This window comes from Camelus dromedarius, chromosome 4, assembly GCF_036321535.1.
Source record: "Camelus dromedarius isolate mCamDro1 chromosome 4, mCamDro1.pat, whole genome shotgun sequence".
NCBI lineage: Eukaryota > Metazoa > Chordata > Mammalia > Artiodactyla > Camelidae > Camelus > Camelus dromedarius.
The window spans coordinates 44,348,434-44,370,533 of record NC_087439.1 but is presented as its reverse complement, the minus strand read 5'-3'; the positions used below and the strand labels follow the sequence as shown (position 1 = coordinate 44,370,533).

The 22,100-nt window shown below is 38.2% G+C and overlaps 1 protein-coding gene and 1 non-coding gene across 3 annotated transcripts; one reads left to right on the top strand and one right to left on the bottom strand.

Moving 5' to 3' along the window:
• Positions 1–7,215: 7,215 nt before the first annotated feature.
• G6PC2 (glucose-6-phosphatase catalytic subunit 2) lies at positions 7,216–14,421 on the bottom strand. 2 transcript variants are annotated; one of them, XM_010982478.3, is made up of 5 exons: positions 14,138–14,421; positions 13,450–13,559; positions 11,166–11,277; positions 8,813–8,928; positions 7,216–8,005 (listed from the first exon to the last, which is right to left on the bottom strand). In XM_010982478.3, the coding sequence occupies exons 1-5, from the start codon at positions 14,353–14,355 to the stop codon at positions 7,494–7,496; spliced, it is 1,068 nt and encodes a 355-aa protein (XP_010980780.1). In that variant the 5' UTR covers positions 14,356–14,421; the 3' UTR covers positions 7,216–7,493. The 2 variants fall into 2 exon arrangements, with proteins under 2 accessions (XP_010980780.1, XP_064341481.1); XM_064485411.1 differs by lacking the exon at positions 8,813–8,928 and having other exon boundaries at positions 7,981–8,005.
• Positions 11,470–11,574, top strand: LOC116153232 (small nucleolar RNA SNORA57). Its single transcript, XR_004137015.2, has one exon. It is a non-coding gene; the product is annotated as a small nucleolar RNA SNORA57 (small nucleolar RNA).
• Positions 14,422–22,100: the final 7,679 nt, after the last annotated feature.

The following is a 22,100-nucleotide window of genomic DNA, read 5'->3' as shown; positions in this document are numbered from 1 at the left end:
TGTTTTATAAATAAGTTTGTTTGTCTTTTTTTTTTTTTTTTTTTTGGTTTCTACATGTAAGTGATATCATATGGTATTTTTGTTTCTCTTCCTGGCTTACTTTACTTAGAATGACATTCTCCAGGGCCATTCATGTTGATGCAAATGGCATTATTTCGTTCTTTTTTGTGGCTGAGTAGTATTCCATTGCATAAATATACCACAACTTCTTTATCCAGTCATCTGTCGATGGACATTTAGGTTGTTTCCATGTCTTGCCTATTGTAAATAGTGCTGCTGTGAACATTGGAGTGCATGTATCTTTTTGAATTAAGGTTCCCTCTGGATATGTGCCCAGGAGTGGGATTGCTGGATCATATGGTAAGTCTATTTTTAGTATTTTGAAGAATCTCCATACTGTTTTCTGTAACAGCTGCAGCAAACTACATTCCCACCAACAGTGTAGGAAGATTCCCTTTTCTCCACACCCTCTCCAGTACTGATCGTTTGTGGATTTTGAATGATGAACATTCTGACTGGTGTGAAATGATACCTTATTGTACTTTTGATTTCCATTTCTCTGATAATTAGCGATATGGAGCATTTTTTTCATGTGCCTATTGGCTGTTTGTATGTCTTCATTGGAGAATTGCTTGTTTAAGTCTTCTGCCCATTTTTGGATTGGGTTGTTTGTTTTTTTGTTATTAAGTTGTATGAGGTGTTTATATATTCTGGAAATTAAGGCCTTGTCAGTCTCATCTTTTGCAAATATTTTTTCCCATTCTGTAGGTTGTCTTTTTGTTCTGCTTATGGTTTCCTTTGCTATGCAGAAGCATATAAATTTAATTAGGTCCCATTTGTTAATTTTTGTTCATTTCTATTGCCTCAGTAGACTGCCCTAGAGAGCCTTGCTGAGATTTATGTCAGGTAATGTTTTGCCTATGTTTTCTTCTGAGAGGTTTACAGTGTCTCGTCTTATGTTGAAGTCTTTAAGCCATTTTAAGTTTATTTTTGTGTATGATGTGAGGGAGTGTTCTAACTTCATTGATTTACATGCAGCTGTCCAGTTTTCCCAGCACCATTTGCTGAAGAGACTTTATTCCATTGTATGTTCTCCTTTGTCAAAGATTAATTCACCAAAAGTATGTGGGTTTATTTCTGGGCTCTCCATTCTGTTCCATTGATCCATATGTCTATTTTTGTACCTGAATTTCTAGTTATAATTTAGCATGGTGGTTCTCAAAAGTCATGACATCAGATAACTTGGTGTTAGAGTTGCTGAATTCAAGAACTACATTTCAACAGCCATAAAGAATTAAAAAGTAAATGTTATCTTTATGTCTTTCACTATCCGTATTAGTCCACAACAAATTTACTAGAATGCAAATTCAAAGTTCTAGTCAATTTCTTCATATACCAGAATTGGTCAAGTACCTCCAACCCTTCCTCCCACAAAGCAAACTTTTCTTTTCTTTCCTTTCTTCTCACTCACCCTGGTATCATACATATCCCGTTAGTATCTCTTCCAGCAAGAATTTCCTCTTTAGAAATGTCAAAGAAGGAGAAATGAAGCCAGTGACTGAGTTACAGGATCTCTTTTGTAAGATATGTGAGCAGGAAATCTATTACTATTCTCATGTTAATAGCTTTGCCCCTCTAACATCAGTTACATTATTTCACATCTCCATGCATCTCCTTTCATAGCAATACAGTTCAGGTTCTAATTGGAATAGGATGTTTTAAAGACTGAAATGTATGCTATAAATCTAAAGTTATTTATTAAAGTAACAAATTACAAAATGGAGTACAGTTTAGAATTTACAGCCTTGTTCATTGCGTGTAAGTAAAATGTAATATGCTCTGGTTCTTCTTCCAGTTTTATTGAATGAGATCATTAGAGTTGCAGAATGTTGGAGCTGGAATGAACCTTTCATTCTAAGCCCATTTAAGCCCGTCATTTGAGGAACTGGTCAACTGAGGCCACCAACATTAAATGACCTCCCAGCATCTAGTGGATAGACACAGGGACAGATTAGAACGCAGGTGTAAGGACTCCATCCATGGTTCCCGTTGCCAAACTCCATGAAGTCTTTTATACATCTGCCTGCCTTTGAATTTGCTAGCACCTGCCCCCTTGAGTTCTGACACCTTTTGGGATCCACATAGGGATGCTGGCACCAGCACAAGCAGGACATCAACATTCCAGTGCTAAAAGAATAAGATGCACAAAAAAATCTCATAAACTCAAACAGGCACATTGACTTCTTCCTTGTTATGTCAATGCAAACTTCAAATAGAAAGACAGCAGGGCCTGTACAACTTCTTTAATTGAAAAAAATTATAAAAAAAAAAAAAAGGCAGAGTTTGGAATGGTTCTGCAGAAAAAAGAGATCTAGAGGATCAGATGCTTTCAAAGCAAATTATTGAGCTTGAGGGCAAGGTGGTATCTAAGAAAGGCAGTGAGGCATGAGCCCAGTGCCCACCCTTAGGAAACCCCTCCCATCAATGGCAGAGCGTGAGAGCAAGGTGACAGTGTGTCCAGTACTGCTTGTAAGAGGCAGACTGAATCCAGGAAGAAGTCAATTCTTTGAACAGAACTTGGGGATGTGATTGGCCTAATTGATGTGCAAGGTAGGGGAGAGCTGCAGGAGGAAGGGAGCTCTTCATCTTCATTAGCTCTGGGCTCCTTTTCCAGGCACATGCACCGCCTGCTGCTCCTGCAGAGCACTCAGATTGTCCTAGGGCCGTGGTTTCTGCTCTCACTCAGGCCAGCACCGGAGCTGGGCCGAGGTCGGTGAGAGCAAACGCTCCTGTTGGCAGCCCCTCGTCTGTGCCACAAATCCCACCCGGCAGGACCACAGCTGTGCCCTTCTCTTGGCACCTTCCCCAGTCCTGACAGCTTCTGCAGAATGCAGTGTTCTTCGGGGAAATATCACAGTTTTTGAACAGAAGACAGATTCAGAAATCACATGGTAAAATGTTTGAAGAAAAGATTGTAAGGAATTTAAAAGTTTAAAACAGAAAACAATTAATCAGTTTTATGTTAACCTTTATAACCTCAATCTTTGAATTTCTTCTCTTTGGGAACAATCACATCTGTGCTGCCAAAAGAAACAAGATGTGATTTCTTCCCGGTCATGACTGTGATCTCCATCAAAGAATAGCAAAGACAGTAATTAGTGCTCCACACCAAACCTGCCTCAAATTCAACATCAATTGCATTTGTCCTCTGTGGAGCTGAAAGTAAGCACTTCTAATGCTTAGAATTTTCTCATGAGTTGCTGTCATTTGGCAGAAATTTCTGGAGTTGTTACTTTTGAGGGGAGGATTTTATCTATCTATCTATCTATCTATCTATCTATCTATTTTAAATTTTAAAAAAATTGAAGTATTGTCAGTTTACAATGTTGTGTCTATTTCTGGTGTACAGCATAATACTTCAGTCATACATATACATACATATATTCCTTTTCATAGTCTTTTTCATTAGCGTTTACTACAAGATATGGAATTGTTTCTTATAGACCTTTCCTGCTGTTAACATTTTTTTTTAAGAAAAACAAAATGAAGACAAAAAAAATTAAGTAGTGCCACTTTGCTTTCAGTGAGGAATCACCATCAGAAAGCATTAAAAGTAAGGGGAGGGAAAAATTAGAAACACCGCCTTAGTTTCTTGGTAATGTTGAGGTCCAGATATTTTTCCAGGAAGCTGTTTGCAATTTCCAGAGTGGCTAGGACAATCAGTCAATGAGGGCCAAATCCTCAGGTGCAACTAGATGCCAGTGACCTCTGCTGAACAGTTTCTGAACATCCTCAGAAGTACTGGTGTCTAGCATACAGGTATGATAGACCCAGACAAGCAGGGAAACTTGCTCAGAATTCATGCAGCCATCCAGAAGATGGTCATGAATATTGGGTAAAATTCCACTCAGTTCTGTGGTCCTTTAGGGGTTTCTAGGGTATAGTAGGGACAGGGAACCCAGGCTACCTGGTTTGGGGCAACAGAACTCAGAGTCCTGGGAGACCAAGACAGCTAGAGCTCACAGGACCGAGTAAGAAGAAAGCTGCAAGAGAGAGACTCCCAGACCTGCAGAGGGCGTCTCGAAAATGCAGCACAGTTTACCATTAACTTGTTATAGTCTCTTTAAAGCCCCAGAAATGTTTAGTGTCAGTAACTACACGAGTTAAATTTTTCTTTTAAGAAGTGTAAAGATCACAATAAGATTCACTATCAACAAGCATATTTTACACGTTGTTGACAGTAACTTTTTTTTTTTTCAATCTGGAAAAAAATATCCCTGGGTTAATGAAAAGATCTCCAGGCTGGAGTAAATATACCTTATCCATGTTCTGCCCACAAACCACTAATACTTCAGTTTCTTCATATCAAAGAAAGCAGCTAATACTGATTCATGTTGTCTCACAGGAACGTGGTGCAGGGGACAATATTTTTAAAAAATACTTTTTTTTTTTTTTTTTTTCAGAGAAAAGCACTGTGGGATTTGATCTGTGTTGTCCAATTCAGTAGGTACAGACATATGACTATTTAAATTTAAATTAATTAAAAGTAAATAAAAGTGTAATTCCTTAGTTGCATTAGCTGCATTTCAGGAGCTCAGTAGCCACAGGTGGCTAGTAGCCACTGGCTACCATGTTGGGCAGCACAGATAAAGAAAATTTTCAGCATTGTAAAAAGTCCAGCTGAATGGTGCTGGAAGATGGGGCTTTGATGCTCTTAAGAAATGAATCACATTTTAAAAACCAAGTCTTTTGATTTTTTCTTATGCCACATTTTTTTTGTATGTGTATGAACCAATTTGACCTTGAATTTATTTACAGATTGTGCATAAACATAAACATTTAGAGACATTACTTTGCATTTCAAGGGCATCTTATAATAATATTGTAAATCACCCTTCTGTTAGACCAAAATAGGTCAGAGAAGGCATCAACTTAACCTTCTAATGCAGATGTCCATTTAATTTGTTGTCAAAGGAAAGGGATTCAACACTCTTCTTGATAGCTAGTTTCAGCAATAATAAATTCCTTTGCATTTCTTTTCAACTGTATGCTTGATTAGACAGTTTCTCGAATCACTTGTCTAGAGTTTCTCATCCTGAAAGCTCATGATATTGACACTTTCCCTCTGAATATATGCAGATGTATAAACACTGAATATATGGCTGTAGTCACAGTAAGTCAAATGAGCTCAGTTCCACTTAGTTTTGGCAACTGAATAGAAAGAAGAGTCTTTTCCATCATTATTAAAGGCAGGCATTTTCTCCAAGACTGTGAGAAGCTCTTCCTCTGGCTACCTTAAGCAGCTTCAATCACAAAAGGCATTTGCCACCAGATGGACCCCTCCAGGAGACTCCAACTGGAGTAGAGGGAAATCTCATCACGGGAGGACTTCAGGGCTTTACAGCAGATAGTTGTAGAGCTGGTGGAGATTAATCACAGAAAATGAGCCCACACCTCCTCCTCCTCCCCTTCTGAGGGTCATGTGTCACCCCACAGACGGCACCCACTGTGGGGTGGCTGCAGAGAGCTCTCTGGGGACTGAGAAGGGATTTACAGTGTAGTCAAGCATCATAGCAGAACCCCCTGGCTGTTAGTGCCCCAGTTCCCTCAGGTCTTGCTGAGAGCAGGCTGATACTGTATTGGGATGGATGATTCTTCAAAACGAACATTACTCATTTCCAGTGGAACTCTGACAAAGTGCTCTTAGACAGGAAGGAGATCTCTGACAGGTGTCGAAGAGTGTGTGATAAAGACATGAATCAGAAAGGATGAAAAGACTGAAGTGACCTTCTAAGGACAACACTGGGAGAGGGGCTTGGAACAACAAATAAATGTCGACACCTTAAGAATCATTCTTCTGTCTTTCACCCCATACGTCCCATCAACATCAGACAAATTTCATTCTTTTCGTTCTTAAGATAATCTTTCTTCATCCCTAGCTTCTTGCTTAGGAATCGCTCAACCACTGAAACTCAGTTCAGTTACCTTTTTGAAAAAAGCTGTTAAGTGTTTTGTAAAAGCAACAGCGTATACTCTATAAACATATTTAGAAAAGGACCAGTAATTGCTTTGATTTTGAGAGGTTTTGTTAGCCTCAACTAAGATTTTATCACTTCAGCTCTTGCTTGGACCATTGATTTTGTAAATATTTTTGGATCATTTAATATGGTATCATCTAAAATAATTCATGTATTGATATTCTTGAGAAGAGTTACATTAACATTGTGGTGGATCCCAGGTCACTAAGTTATGTAGCAAAATCTGACTCAAAATGTACTTGATTGAGATGTCATAGTTACCAACTTTAAGTCCAGAATTAGTAGGTCCAAAGAAGGAAAAAAGAAACTTGACAAAAAAAATTTAGTAAGCTAATAATTCCTCAGTAATGATTTTCTAAAGTAAAGCTATAGATTTTCATCACAGTTCAGTATATACAGATTAACCCAGCTAACAGATAGAAGCATTTCACAGTTTTCCTGGGTTGGAGTTTGACCTTGAGGAAGGTACTTCATTCCCCTGGTTTTGAAAGATTGGCTCTTAGAAATAAAGGATAGAGATGTCATAGTGAAGAGATAAGCCTTTGGGGGTAAATAATGTTCTGAGCAGAGCATTTTCAGCAGCATTTATTAAAATATTGGAAAGCACTACCGTAAAACAGAGACCAAGAATTAAGCAGAGATTCAAGTTCAGACAGTAACTGACCAGTTTCCTGGCCTGTGGATATGTACTCATAACTGGAGCTGTTGCCGGCCCCATCACGACCCTGGATGCATGGTGTAAGTCAAACAGGATGTGGTATGTTAATGTCATTTTGGGGGAAAACAGCTGATTCACATAGCAAACATCATAGAATCTATGTAAAAGCATTCATTCTTATATATGTTTACCTCACGAAGAAACAAAACATGGTGTATTGGAAATCCATGTCAGGAGACTTGAGTTCTAATTCCTATTCTGATGGTGGTGACAACAGGGAATTCTTTCACCCGAATAAACCTCCATTTCCTTATCTCAAGACAGAGGGGCTCAGATTTGACTTCCATTGAAATGCTCACAGGAGCCAGAAGCAGCCTGAATTTAAGATGGTAAAGTTACCTGACACTGGGGGTCCTGTGGGGTTCTGAAAATCGTGACAGCATGGAGAGTGCATGTCTTCTATTGGGGACAGTCAGCAACGGTGGATTGTCTTCAGGTGGGAATGCAGTCCTCGTGTTACCATATAATCAGATTTTTCAAGAAAATACAGAAATTCGGATTTTTTTGGTCAAATATCTTGGTTTATTTAAAAACATTTAAGTTGGAAACTAATTTTAAAAGGGGGAGGGGGACCCACAGGGAAGGCCAAACGAAACATGTGGGTGGGTTGGGGCTGTGGCCTCCATTTTGTGACCTCCAAATGGAAGCCTCCAGTCTCTCCCTGCTCTGTGGTTGTACCAGAGGATGGAGGAGGAGGGTCATCCTGGGACCACAAGGCACTAACCCTCTGCACAAGTCTAATTAATCTTCTTTTCTCTTGGTTTCATTAAAATATGCATACAGTAGGGAATCAAGGCAACCACAGTCAGTGGGATGGATGCACTTTTACAAAAAGACAGCACATAAAATAAATACTCTGTGTGGGTTGGGATCTTGATGAAATGGTAGAGCTGCAGCGTGGTCAACGAGGCCCCCGCGCAGAGCAGCCGGAAGCTCAGCCCGTAGCCGGTTTCCCCTCCGCAGCTCCTCAGGAACATCTCCGAGTGAATTGCAAAGCCCAAGCCAAAGAGGACCCCGAGGTTTCTCACGAGTCCGGCAAAGGGTGTGGTGTCAATGTGGATCCAGTCGGGGTTGGCACACCACTTCTTGGCAATGGGCACAGACCACAGCAAGTCAATGTCAAGCAGTCCAAGAAGCAGGTAAAGGCCAAGTGCAAACAGGAAGAGGAAGAGGTTGGTCTTCAGGTATGTGCTCAGGCTGGCTGATTGGATGCTTGGAGTGTGTTCAGAGGCCTCTGCCACAAGCATGCCTGGGAATTAGAGACACTGAAGATGACTGTGTGCCCTTGAGCCCTGCGGGAGTCATTTTTCCCTGCACTAAAGAATCTAGCCATAGTTTTCAATGATAAAGGGCTTTAGAAACCTAGGTTCTAGCCATTTTCCAAAGCCTTTTTTTGTGGGCAATAATTAAAAACACACACTTGCCCCATGGTGTTTTCACCATCCATATTAGCACAAGGGGATCTTTCAGGAGTCCAGGGCACTGAGTGAGAACTCACTTTATAGGCAGAACCCTGATCTAAGTGCTTGCAATTAACATTTCAATTGTCATAGCCAATTTACTTATAGCGCCTTTGAAAGGTACACGGGGCTAAACAGCTGAAACTCAATCACAGTGAATGCTGCTTTGGAAATGCAAAGCAGCTGTTGAATGAAGTCCATAGTCAGGTAACAATCACTTCAGGTGTTTCAGAGAGAGTGCTACTATGGTATGCAGGTTGGAAAGCCATTATTAAGTCCCCCAAACCAAGACACAGGCACGCTGTCCTAAGTGGTGGTTTGAGAGTTGGGCTCAGCTCTAGCCACTTCAGAGAGACCCATCTCACTAAGAGTAACGTTACACATTTATACTGTTGAGTGAGAGTGCCCCATTGTGTACGTGGAGAATTTGAGAGGTGAGTGGAACCACTTAAGCTTCTATGGTAGCATTAAGAATCAATGGCTTGGTAGAATTACCTGAGATTGGGGAACTGATTGGCAGGGACAATCTGACAACATAAAACAAATGATACTAAAGTTTTCCAATGACACAACTAAAGGTAAGTGATCATATTTACCACCAATTACTCCAAGAATAACTTGATGAGGAAAATGTGTTGCTATGAATACTCTGGAGATGCAGACGCTGATTTGAATCAACCAAAAAAGACTCCAAAGAAATGACCAGGTCAGTCTACGATGGAAGAATAGATACAAGTGTAAAAAGCAAAGAAATTGTATCACTCATTAAAATGGAGGGGTGGTTGGCATGGATGTGACACCAGGTGATTTCTCAGAGGAATCTTCTAGCTGTGACATAACATCATGATTCTAGAAGTTTGTTTTTTTTAATGTTTCTGTGTACTCCATAGGATTTGAAAAACTTTAACAGAGGTTTCTAGTTATCAATGCATTAAACTTGACCAGTGCTATACCCTGAGATTTTAGTAAATGCTATAAAAAGAAGTCCAATTGACATCCTGATAATGATTTTAATGTAGTAGGGAAAATTCAAGTTTAGGGAAATTACTAATATCCACAATGATCAAGAATGAATTCTGTATATTTTTATTTCCTCTCATATGTGCTTCCTCTTTCCTCTCTCAAACTTTCGTTGCTTGAAGAAAACCCACTGGAGAGGCAGCTGCCACTCTGATGAAAAGCAGACAAGCATTCCATCAAGGGCAGGGTTTAATTTCAGAGACTCTCAAGAGTCCTGGCTCCTTATTTTTTGACATGTTAGAAAATAAGGGACAGAAAATTGACCTAATATGCTTTGGGTCAGAAGCAGCAATGCATAGAAAACTTATAAGAATATTAAAATCCAAGCGATGCCAATTATTTTAATTAAAAAAGAAATAGCAGTAATACATTCTAGAAATTCTTGAGGGTTCTGAATGATTTGTTTCTGATAATTGGACCAAGTTGTGGTTATTGAAAGATTAAAGAATAGAGAGAAATGAGAGGAAGAGGAAGTACTTTCTTTGCTTCAAAGAGGTGGTAAGCAGGGGTTATCCATATGGAAGCAGGATTTGGTAACAGTAAGATAAGGTGTAGGCACTCAATACATTTTGATGGATGAATGAAATATTGCAGTTACATGAATCAAATTGTTAAGATAATTTTTTTTAGAAGAAGCAAATATTTTTCCAGGTTTGGGAAATGGAGGAGAAAATGAACTACAAGGAAAGGTAAGGCTTATCTAAACTCCTACTTTGAAAAATTATCTATGGATAGAAAATACTAATTTCTTTAAATTACACAACTTTCTACCATTGTTGCTTTGGGTTGGATAATGAAGACATTAAGGCATACAGGTCACAGTCTCATTAGAATGAACTTTAAAGATGTCCAAATTTCTTTGATCATTTGCTTATATTACCCAATATTACTCTGAAAAGTGGAATAGGCAATGAATCTTAGAAATTTTTTAAGAACTTTTGTATAATGGTATGTGTTGTAGTATTTTTTATGCAATTAACTGACATCTCAAGGAACCTAATAATTTATGATTAAAGTTAGAATTGTTTTAATGATAAAGTATTTCAGGAAAGAAAGGAAGGAAACAGCCCAATTCCTACAGAAATTTTGAATAATCTTTAAGTTCTAGGACTTTCTGAACATTATTAATCTACTAACATTAAATCTATTAACATTCAAATTTAAGTTTGCCTCTAGAATGTTTTTAATTGAAAAGGTTGCACAGTCTTGAAAGCTAGAATATATGTTATTGATATCAAAATCATTGGCTATTCAAAGAAGGAAGCATAGTTATACTCAAGTAACTGATGTATTCAAGGGGAATAATACTTCTCATCATTCTAGTTAGTCTTAAAGCAGTTAAATTTAAAAAATTTTAAGTTCAATTTCTAGTTAATCTTTTTTATTGACGTATAGTCCATTTACAATGTTAGTTAATCTTAAAGCAAGGGAACATGCGTGCAAAAATACTTCTTTCTATAACTTTAGATGACTTATTTATGTGCTCCCAAACTGATTATTATATTATGGAAACCGAAAGGCACATTTAGCAAGTCATTAATCAATTAAACATTTCCAACTCTATAATGTGGCAATAGCTGTGAACTAATTAGAATATTATCTTAAAGCAAAATATTAATTTTCTATTTATTTTGCTATTTTGGGTGTGATAGAATCAAATAAACACATTTCAACAACTAAAAATATATTAAAATGAAAATTTTTAATTGATGTATAGTTGATTTACAACGTGTTAGTTACTGGTGTTCAGCTTAACGAATCAGTTTATATATACACGTATACATATATACATTATACATATATACATTTTATACACACACACACACACACACACACACACACATATTCTCTTTCGAATGAATTTTTTAAAAATTTCCTGTGTTTTAAACTGTCATATCCCAGTGCTATAGAAGTTGGAGCAAAACTGACCTGTGCAGAGTGGTAGATAACTTATCCATCTGATTGACCATGTGGCCCAGGGCAGCTGTCACCATGACATACCAGACACAGGATGAGCCCATTGCATGGCCAGATGGACTTCCTGCAACAACAAAGTGGCAATCCATTTGAAAGGTGGTTGATAGAGTGTCCATGTCAGAAATGGGCACTAGAACAGCATGTTAGTCATGAAATTACAAATAACTCAGAAAAACCCACAGGGCACAGGCTATATGTAATGTTTAGAAATAGATAGAAATAAGGAAAATTGAGACAAATTGAGCCTCAAAACACTATTTCAAAAAATTATCCCCAGGAGGGCTCTGGACCCCTCGGCATTGTATCTTCAGTACCGGCAGCTTGCAGTCCACCAGTTCAATCCTCAAGCGCCAGAACACGGGAAAACAAAAATTTCCCCCCAGGTTATTCAAATTCATTGAATTCTGGAAATCAAAATGTTCTAGGCTAATGAAGAACTCAGGCTGTTGCTTCAAAATCTGCCATATCCCTACTCAGTCTTCATATACAATTGTTTTTAATTGATGAGAAATTTGAAGCAATTGTATGCTTATATTCCTTGGGCTGAAAAGTCTCACATGTAAAGGATATCATCGCTATGTCTGATTTACCCATTGGCTGCTATGCACTAGCAGCTACCTCCACGTCTGCCTTGCGGCTGGCTGCTGCAATAGGCGTCTTTGTCATTGAACGAATGGGGGAAGCTGTAAAGGGGCCTCAGTTCTGGCTGACGTCTGCAGACAGGTAGCCTTTCTACTCCCAGGATGTCTTTCCTATGCGGCTTGATTTTTTTTTTTCTTTTAGTCACTTTACTTGCTTTTCTTTCTGAATTTTTACCAAGTAGAGATTCATTCAGGTTAAACAGCAGTCTCTTTTTGAAAAACACTAAGGTAAACAAAGACAAATCTATTTCTTACAGCTCTATTTCTTTCAAATCTACTTCTTATAGAAGAATTTTCAGAGCCTTTTATAGGCTTATGGAGTTGTAAATCTTCAAGGAGTGAATGTAGAATGTAATTTTTTTTTTCGCTCAGAAAATGTCTCATAAGACAGAACATGCTGGGAAGTGCTAGAATAAACCAAAGTAGCATTTCAATTATCTCAAAGGTTATCTATCCATCCATCCATCCATCCATCCCACTCTGGTTTCACAAAGATGAAATACACACCATCCCTAACCTGATGGAATATACAGTCTATTGGAGGAGTCAGATATTAAAGAATTAATTTAGATAAACAGGATTTTTATATTGTATAGCACAGGGAACTATATTCAATATCTTGTAGTAACATATGGTGAAAAAGAATATTAAAACAAATATATGTATGTTCCTATGTGGCTGAAGCATTGTGCTGTACACCAGAAATTCACACAACATTGTAAATTGACTATACTTCAATTTTTAAAATATATAAAAAATTAATTATAGTACTCAGGATAGGTACTGCAACGGATGTATACTTTTATGGAAGCAAAAGTAAGATATTCAGAAAACTTATTAGGAACTTACACACATTCACTGTACTCAGGGTTAGTCTCAGGATGTTAAATGCCAAGAATTTTAGGCTATGTAACAAATTGTGGTGAGGCACAGAGTAACAGTCTTACAAATTAAAACAACATGTAAGTTACCTTTATACATATACTTTTAAAACCTTTTTTATAATCTTAAACTCCATTTCCATAGTAAAGATTTTACACACATACAGAATCTTACTTATAATAAAAAGGAAAGTGGTCCAAGAAGTCTACTTATATAGAGAAAAAAGAAATTTTAAAGAAACAATTTTAAAATTAGAGATAATTTCTACAGGCAATAGTAATACCAAGAAGCCCTTAACTTTCTTTCAGAAACTGTCTATTCTTGCCTCATTCATGTGATTTGTGATTCTCAGATCTATAATAACTTTGAAAGTTGCTCAGCAGCAGATAAAACAACATTTCTAGGATTTTAAATAGTTCTTTGAGAATTTGTTCTAGCTACTTTTTTTTGTTTGTTTATTTAATATCAAACCATGACAGTCTTCCCCAAAATGCCAAATATAAAATCTTTTGGGGAGTATTCTGTTAACTTACCCTTTAACAAAGAAACAAATGAAATTTTCTTATCCACTAGCAATTTTTCTGTTTATGAACTTTTAGCATCCTCACCCAGGACATTTTCCTGAATATCCTCTATAATATCATACAGTTATTATACACAACGGTTCTCTGTTAGAATATGTTTAGTAACCCGAGGCTCCTATAGTTGCTTACCTGGACCTGTTTCACAAGTAGTGGGGAATTGTTCAAGGCATGGATTTGAGTGATTTGGGTAAATCTGAGTTTCTTGGACCCACCAGTAAGGCCGATGACCAAATAATATCCTGTATTTAAAGAAATACAAAAATGTACATATATTTAAATACACAACTATTACATAATTGAAGACTCGCTATTTTCTCCTATAAAAATGACTCAAGCAGAGCGTTAATGGGGAAACTCATGATTTAGAGACCTTGAAAGGACTTGAGTTCTGGTCTGTCTCTTGTTATAAAGGAAGACACAGTCATTTGGGTTTTGGGCATCCTAGTTTCCAATAAAAGCGGGGACTATTTTCCTTGCAGGGGAAAATCCTCTGGGTTCTTTGGATACTTAGACTGGAAATATCAAAGTGGTCCCTGGAATTATCAGTCTATTCATTATGGTGCTGTTCATTTAACTCACTTTTTGGTTAATCACATAATAGGTGTCACAGGCTTTTGAAATTTACTTGTAAGTCAGATAAAGTATACATTCCCATGCTTTTCTGTAAGTTCTATTTATGAATAGGTGTTTCAAGTTAACTGATATATTTGAAAGATTTTCCAAGTAAAACTACACTTACCTGAAATGTGATCATTAAGCCAAAGCTACAAATTTAAGAATCAGCTTTAAGAAAAATGAAATAAAACAGAAAGCTTACCATTTAAAAATAAGATTGAACCAGTCCCCAATGACTGCTACCCATATCATCTTGGTTCCAACTGTCTGATTAAGTTGAAACCAAAGTGGAAAATAAATAGAAAATATATTCCGGGGATCTCCAACATTGGACATAAAATTTAGAAAACTGTAGTAAGCTCGGTAGTCCTTCTGCAAATGCTGAATAAGGAGCACGCCGTTCCTATGAAGGAAATCCATCTTGAAAGAGAAGCAGTTCTAAACATAGAGCAGTTGGAGCTGAAGTGCTCTGACTTGCTCCGTTTTTATACAGAATCCTCTTGGCATGTCCAGCCATTACTGCGACATGTGATGCTGACCAACTGTGGAGAGAGCATGTCAGCTCTCCTCTGCTGAAAACTCATCCATTTATGATTTTAATTGGTGCCAGAGAGGTGAAGTACATGCTGATCTGTGGCAAGTCGAGGGGAATTTTGGGTAGAGACACAATGAATTTCTTATGCAACCTCTCTTTTGTGTGAACAGTTGGATTATGTTTGCTTGAAATTTTTTGCACAGTTCATTTCCCTCAAGGGCAGAAACATTAGCAATTTCTACGCCTGGCTAGAAGATTACACAAATAATTACTGCATGTCAAATAGCCCTTAAAGCCATGCATTTTAATTTAAAATAGACTGTGGTTCTTTGGCTATTTTATTGGCTCTTTCAGGAAAATGGATGAGTAAATATCTGTGCATGAAAAATGTATGTGATATGACAGATTATTTTCTGATTGCAGACTTTTAAATAAAAATATTTTGATATTTCTTTATTAGCAAAGAGAATGATATGATCTATATAAAACAGGGAAGGAAATACACCAAAATTGATGAAATCTGGAAGGAAACGTTTTGCTTTTTGACTGCGAGACCAGAAAGCAGAGATAGAGGTCACTGGATAGTAGAACTGTGTTAGGAGTGAGGCATATTTTTATTGACTTCATTGAGGAGTTGCTCATGTGACAGAAAGATAGATTTCAAAGGGCTTTTGACCAATCAGGAAAATGGTTTGCTGAAAACAGAGTGTTCAGTAGAAGTATGGGGGAAGTTCTCAAGCAAACAGGTAGATTGGGAATAAACAGAGGGGTGGCTCAAAAAGAACAAAGAATCCAAGTCAGAAATGAGATGCTGGATTTCAGAGAGCTAAATTTTGTCTGTGAAGATTCCTGTGAAAGCAATTAAGTCCAACCAGGTGGCGGAGGGTGGAGGTAGGTATGTCTTTGTTATTTTACCATCTAGATTGTTGTCTTTGCTAATCGTAGCCACCTAGCCACCTTCTTCACAGTCTACAGATATCACTTTGAACTTCCCTTCAGGGCAGGGAGTCCTGCCGCGTCATTTACCACCACTTTATTATGGGGAGCCAGTGTCTACGGGCACCTCCCCAGGCTCTGTTGCTTCTCCTAGAGGAAATGTTTTGATCATTAAAATCTTTTGGGGTGCTTTTAAAAATGCCATGCCTTTGTCCTACCCCAAGTAAATTAAATTTCTGGTAATGGGATCCAGGCATTGACATTTAAAAAATACTTTCCAAGTGATTTCAATGCATAGTCAGGGTTGAGAATCATTGTGATAAAGGAATTCATCCATTACCTGTTCTCCTTTCAGTCTTGAGTCTCTATTAAAAGTCAACCTGAACAAAGCTTCAATGATACTTAATATATAAATTATTGGATATAACTAGATTTTCCTGTTAAATTTGATTTTTGCACTAAGTGATCTATCTTGTTGTCAAGACCTCAGAGAATCTGTCTCTCGAATTAAAGAGAACCCTAATCTCCAAAAGAGGTGAAACAACAGTGGTAATTGAAATGCATGTCTCATAAACCAGGATATAGTACTGGCAGCTTTCCTTACTGAGTTTTCTGTGATGCCGACCTGGAAGGGGCTTAACATACAGCCTGGTTTCTGGGGATAAGAACTCTGGTCTGACCATCACGAAGTGGAATCGCAGGCCATTTTTCACAAAGTGACTTTAAATGGCTTCCAGGAAATGAATATTAATGTTTGTCCATGGTGAGAGCCTTACCAGTCTCCTTTGTCATTCTTATTTCAGTGAGAGGAGAACCAGGAAGTAGTCAGGCGGCACTGGCTCTCCCCACGTTTCGCCCTTCCCTTAGGCAACCCGAGAATTATACTCACCCTCATTCTCCCACTCATGTGCTAATCTTTCCCAAGTGATGTGGGTCAGGGTAAAATTAATTGTGCTGAAAACTCAGTTGTGCTTTAGAATGTCTTGCATTTATGCTCTTCTGTTTATGTACCTTTAAAAATACTCTATCTCCTTATCCAATTTTAATTTCACTGAGGTCTAGTAATTTTCACTTTAGTGATGAGGACATGGACAAGTAACCTGCCCCAGGTCATTTCTTTAGTGTGGGAGCCCTGTTTGGAGATTAAATTTTATTTTCAGAGCAGTGCCGCTCCTTAGTCTAAGCTGTGTCTGGGCTGCTCAAGGCCAACATTGGTGAGATTTAAAACAGCTGCAAAGTAAATAAGAGCTGATGCTATAACCAGCTGTGTCTCATGCTTTCAACCGCCTGGACCTCCAGTTTACCTGTGTCACAGTTAATTGGTTGATACTGAAGCACATCTGGCCAGCTGCCAGATGACTAGAACTTCACAGAGACAATCACCACTTTGCACTTCTGTTGGCTGGGTTATCCCATCATTTGACAGCTGGGACACAGTTGTTATGGGGATTCAGTGGCTACTGTTAACTTCCCAGTTGCTGACATCTTTTCTAGAGGACATATGAAGTGGCACAAAGGTGGGCACTTCAGAGCTTGAAGGTGGCTCTGTTTCCCTCCTCTGCTGATGGCCCTGGGGCCTAGCACATGTTTGTTTCTCTGGGGACAAATATGGAAAGAAGTTAAAGCTACCCAAATGAGAACAGATGGAGGTTATTTCCTCTGAACTTGAGTCAGCCACCATCTCATGCATCTGAAATAACTCAAAAGTGGGCACAGGAGTGGAGATACTTCTTAGTGAAAAGGAGGGCCTCATCTATGCTCTGATAAGAGGTTGTTGGCGTGGGCAAGCTGGAGGTGGGTTAACTAGAAGCAGAGCATCTTATGTGATGAGTTTGGAAAACATATTTGCCTTTCTTTGGTTGATCCTGAGTTGAAAGCAGGTGCAAAAAATAGGGAAGCTGGCAGTTACTGACCAAGTCCTGACCATTCTGGGCATTTTGCTCTGGAGGTTGTGGATCTGAGTTCTGTTGTCACATTTCATCTCGCCACTGTCCATTTGTACATTCAGTCTTTCACAAGACAAACTGAATATGCATATGTTAGAAGTAATTTATGTGGCATCCCACCAAGAAATAAGATAATCCCTTGCCTATCCTGTGATTCTATAATTCTTATTATTCATTGATTTGAAGTGAGGACGTACACTTGCTTGCCAAGGACAAATCAATTTATTCAGGTATATCACTATTCTATGAAGCATTAGCTGTGACTAATCAGAGTCTGTGCTCCAGGCTTTTTTGTTTTTGCGTATTTAGATTCTATAATTTCCATAATCTCTTTAATGAACCATGAGAAAGGACATTACTTTGCTTTATTCTTTTTCTAAGAAGTGTTTGAGTTACATATTTCATCGTATTCATTTTCTTCAGAAACATCTTGTCCTTAAATCGAGGTGTGAATGATACCAAATGTTTTGTCTTACAGTTAAAAATTCAACTTCTTGCTCATTCAGTACTTCAGAGTCTGTGGACTGTGAGGAAGTTGGCTGCATATTAGCTTTTTTTGGTCTTTTTTTTAATTGAAGTATAGTCGGTTTACAAGTTGTGCTAGTTTCACAGCATAGTGATTCAGTTATACATATATATATATTCCTTTTCATATTCTTTTTCATTATAGGCCATTATAAGGTATTGAATATAGTTCCCCATGCTATACAGTAGGACCTTGTTTATTTTATATATAGTAGTTAATATTTGCAAATCCCAAACTCCCAGTTTATCCCTCCACCCTGCCCCCCTTTTCTCCTGGTAACCATAAGTTTGTTTTCTATGTCTGTGAGTCTGTTTCTGTTTTGTAAATAAGCTCGTAGCATTTCTTTAGATTCCACATATAAGTGATATCATGTGGTATTTTTCTTTCTCTTCCTGCCTTACTTCACTTAGTATGACAATCTCTAGATCATCCATGTTGTTGCAAATGGCATTATTTCATTCTTTTTTATGGCTGAGTAGTATTCCATCATATATACCACAGCTTCTTTACCTGCTCATCTGTCGATGGACATTTAGGTTGTTCCCCATGTCTTGGCTATTGTAAATAGTGCTGCTATGAACATTGGGGTGCATGTTTCCTTTCAAATTAGAGTTCCATCTGGATATATGACCAGGAGTGGGATTGCTGGATCATATGGTAAGTCTATTTTTAGTCTTTTGAGGAATCGTCATACTGTTTTCTGTAACGGCTGCACCAAACTACATTCCCACCAACAGTGTAGATGGGTTCCCTTACCCCCAACCCTCTCCAGAGTTTGTCGTTTGTGGACTTTCAAATGACGGCCATTCTGAGTGGTGTGAGGTGATACCTCATTGTAGTTTTGATTTGCATTTCTCTGATAAGTAGTGATATTGAGCATTTTTCCATGCACATTAGTTTTTCATCTTAGGTGGATAATTTGGAAAGACTCACTGTCTCCTGAGGAATCTCTGGTTCTATAGACTGTGGAATAATTAACCAAAGCAAAAGCACCTTGATTTCTTTTGCCGTTTAAAGGGCCTACTAAACTGTTTATCTGGCATAGTTCATGATGTTTAATCTTTTAATATCTTAGTTTATATCCACTTCCTCAGAGCTGTCCTCTCTGACCAGCTCCCTCACCACGCTCATGACACCTTTCTCTCCAACATTCTTTTTTAGGGACTGTGTTAGTCTGCAGGGGCTGACATATGAAGTACCAGATTGAGTGGCTTAAATAACAGAAATTTAGTTTCTAAACCTGTAGGCTACGAGTCCGAGAGGAAGGTGTCAGCAGGGATGATTTTTTCCGCAGCCTCTTTCCTTGGCTTGCAGGTGGCATGGTCTCCCTGTGACCTCACAGGGTCTTCCTTCTGTATAAATATGTCCTACTGTCCTTTTATAAGGACACCAGTCATATGGCATTAAGGCCCACCCTAATGACCTCATTTTAACTTAGGTACCTCTTTAAAGACCCTAACTCCAAATAGTCACATTCTGAAGTCCTATGAGTTAGGACTTCAGCAGATGAATTTCAGAGGATGCAATTCAGCCCGTAACAGGAATTTAGTTACAATTTGTGATTGTATATTTGTTCTGAGCTTATGTGTTTAATCTCTCTCACCTGCGCCACAGTCCAAGTTCCATAAAATAAAAGATGATGTTTGCCGTGTGCACCAGCCCCCAGCACAGTCCCTGGCATGAGCCCATGGAGGGGCTGATTTCCCATGATGTTGCAGAAGCTTGCATCGGCCTCTGCCATGGTAGGTTATTGCTGAGAGCTGCCGAGAGTTGTAATTATACTAATTGTATATTCTTTTTCTTAAGAAGATAAGTGAAGTATAGCCTAAAGTTCACTGGGATCTCATCCACTCACTGTCCATAGTGCTTGTGCCCAGGGCCCCTCATTTCTTGTGTCTCTTCAGAGTTATCTTCAGTACTCCAGTCTCCTTGGCATAATTTGTTGTCCTAGTGACTTCTTTCCTCTTAATGACTTAAAAAAAAATCTTTTAACCCTATAGCCAGTCTCAAAACCCTGTACTGTTGCCTTCTTTTATAGTTAATTCCAATAATGGAATGATTCCAGTTCTTTCCAGAACTTTCTTATTCTGATTCATTTAGATTTTCCTAAAGTTTTGATTTGCAGTAAATCCTGCCTGTTTTACTTGGATTGCAACCTGTAGGACAGAGGCTAGATTTGCTTCAATATACTTTGCCATGCCAAATATTATATCACCACAAGATATATTCTTATAACATGAGCCATTCATCTGTGAGTTATAGCACTCACTGCGATTCGACATCATTCAGAGATATTTGACTTTAGCTTGTGTCACTGGTGCTGTGGCAGTAAACAAAAATTTATTTTGGAGACACTGACCTTTAATGTCTCTGTGCATGGTCATTATCCTTTTACCACAAACTTATCTGCCTTCTCTAAAATAAATTATATTTGAGATCTCTCCAGTGTCACCTTGCAATGTAAAATGGATTTATTTCAGACCAAGTTTATACCCTAGTGACTTTTGGAAAATAATTACCTCCACTCTGGCTAGCATCCAGGAGTATTGGCATCCCATAATGACACTATTATAAGTGACCCAGCTACTGTTCCAGGTACCCCCTCCATTTGTCTCATTATACATTCTTCTCTGGAAATGAACATAACCTGTACATCCATAAACTTTTTCTTGGGTCACCACAGGACCCAACAGAGTTGCCCATTGGGCAGTATTATTCATTTTCTTCATAGTAGAGTGAAGATACAGCTGGGTTTATATTTTATAGATGGCCTAAAGAATTCCTACTATGTATATTCTTAAATTTAGTGTGCATGAGAATCATCTGGAAGACTTGATTACTGGGACCCATATCTAGGCTTTTTAATTCAGTAGGAATGGAGATCAGTCTGAGAATTTGCATTTTTAACAGATTCCTAGATGAGCATGATTCTGTTGGGTGGGGAAACCACACTTTTGAGAAGCACACTTTAGTGGAGTAAGACATGATTTTTACATGTAGCAGGCAGGACAGGGGTAACTCACACCTCAAGGAGTTTGTGGTCTCATAAGGAAGATATTTATGTAAATAACACACTACTGTGCCCTTAGGGGCTCAGAGATAGAGAAAGCGGACAAGAGGAAGAGCAGGTTTAACTTTCAGTTTATGAGATCAGGGGAGCCCTTCTGGAGGTGGCAGTGACTGAGCCTTGATAGATGGGTAGAATTTAGAAATGCAAAATGGCACGATGAAATGGAGAAATGTATTCCATTTGAAATATGTTGCATTTAAAAACTGTAAAAAAAAAAATCCCCATGTTTGACATCGATGAGACAATTCAAAATTTGAAAATTGTTACAATTTTCATTTGTCTTATAAATGTCAAAATTGTATTTTTAAGCTGGTTTTAATGCAATATGTTAATGTTTTTAGTGTGCTAGTGGTGGTGTGGTTTTGTTAAAACAAGTCCTTATCTTTTGGAAAGGCATACCAAGATATTTGTGGGTGAAATGACATGTTGTCTGGGGAAGTAGATGGGGTGTGGATAAAGCCGGGTTGCCTAGGGGTTGGTGGTAGCTGGAGCCCAGTGATGGGTATACGAGAGATTCATTATACCATTTTATCTACTTTTGTGTATGTTAGAAATTCTTCATGATAAAAATTTTCAAAAACCAGAAACTGTATGAGCAAAGTTAAGCCAAAGAAGTGCAGGGCTAATTGTTGATTTCTACTAAAATATGAAGTAAACAATTGAACAATAAGGGTAAAATGGTAACTTGAGAGCAAGTCATTCAGTGATTTGACTTGAAGGCCTTGAAGGAGTATAGGCTATATTTTTAAGATGAAGGAACACTGAAAGTGTTTTGAGCAGGGAAATAATATGATGAAAGTGCACTTTGAGAATATTATTGTGGCAATGTTTGGCAAAACAGATTGGGAAGGCAAGAGCTGAAGGTAAGGACCAGGTAGCAAAGGCCTGAATAGAGATCTAGAAGATAGGAAACAGGGGGAGGTGGTGGGTGATGGCATCTGTAGGTGTTGGCAACCAGTTAACCATGAAGGAGTCATGAAAGACTGCAAGAGCCTAAACTTGAGGACTGGGAGAAAACCAGTGCTATGAAAAGAAAGGGAATAGTTAATAGGAAAATGATCAGTTTTGCTTTTGAAATATTGCCAGTGGGGCATCTTTATAATATGACCAGAAGAGAGCTAGAAAAATGTGACTGAAATGCAGAAAACTGGG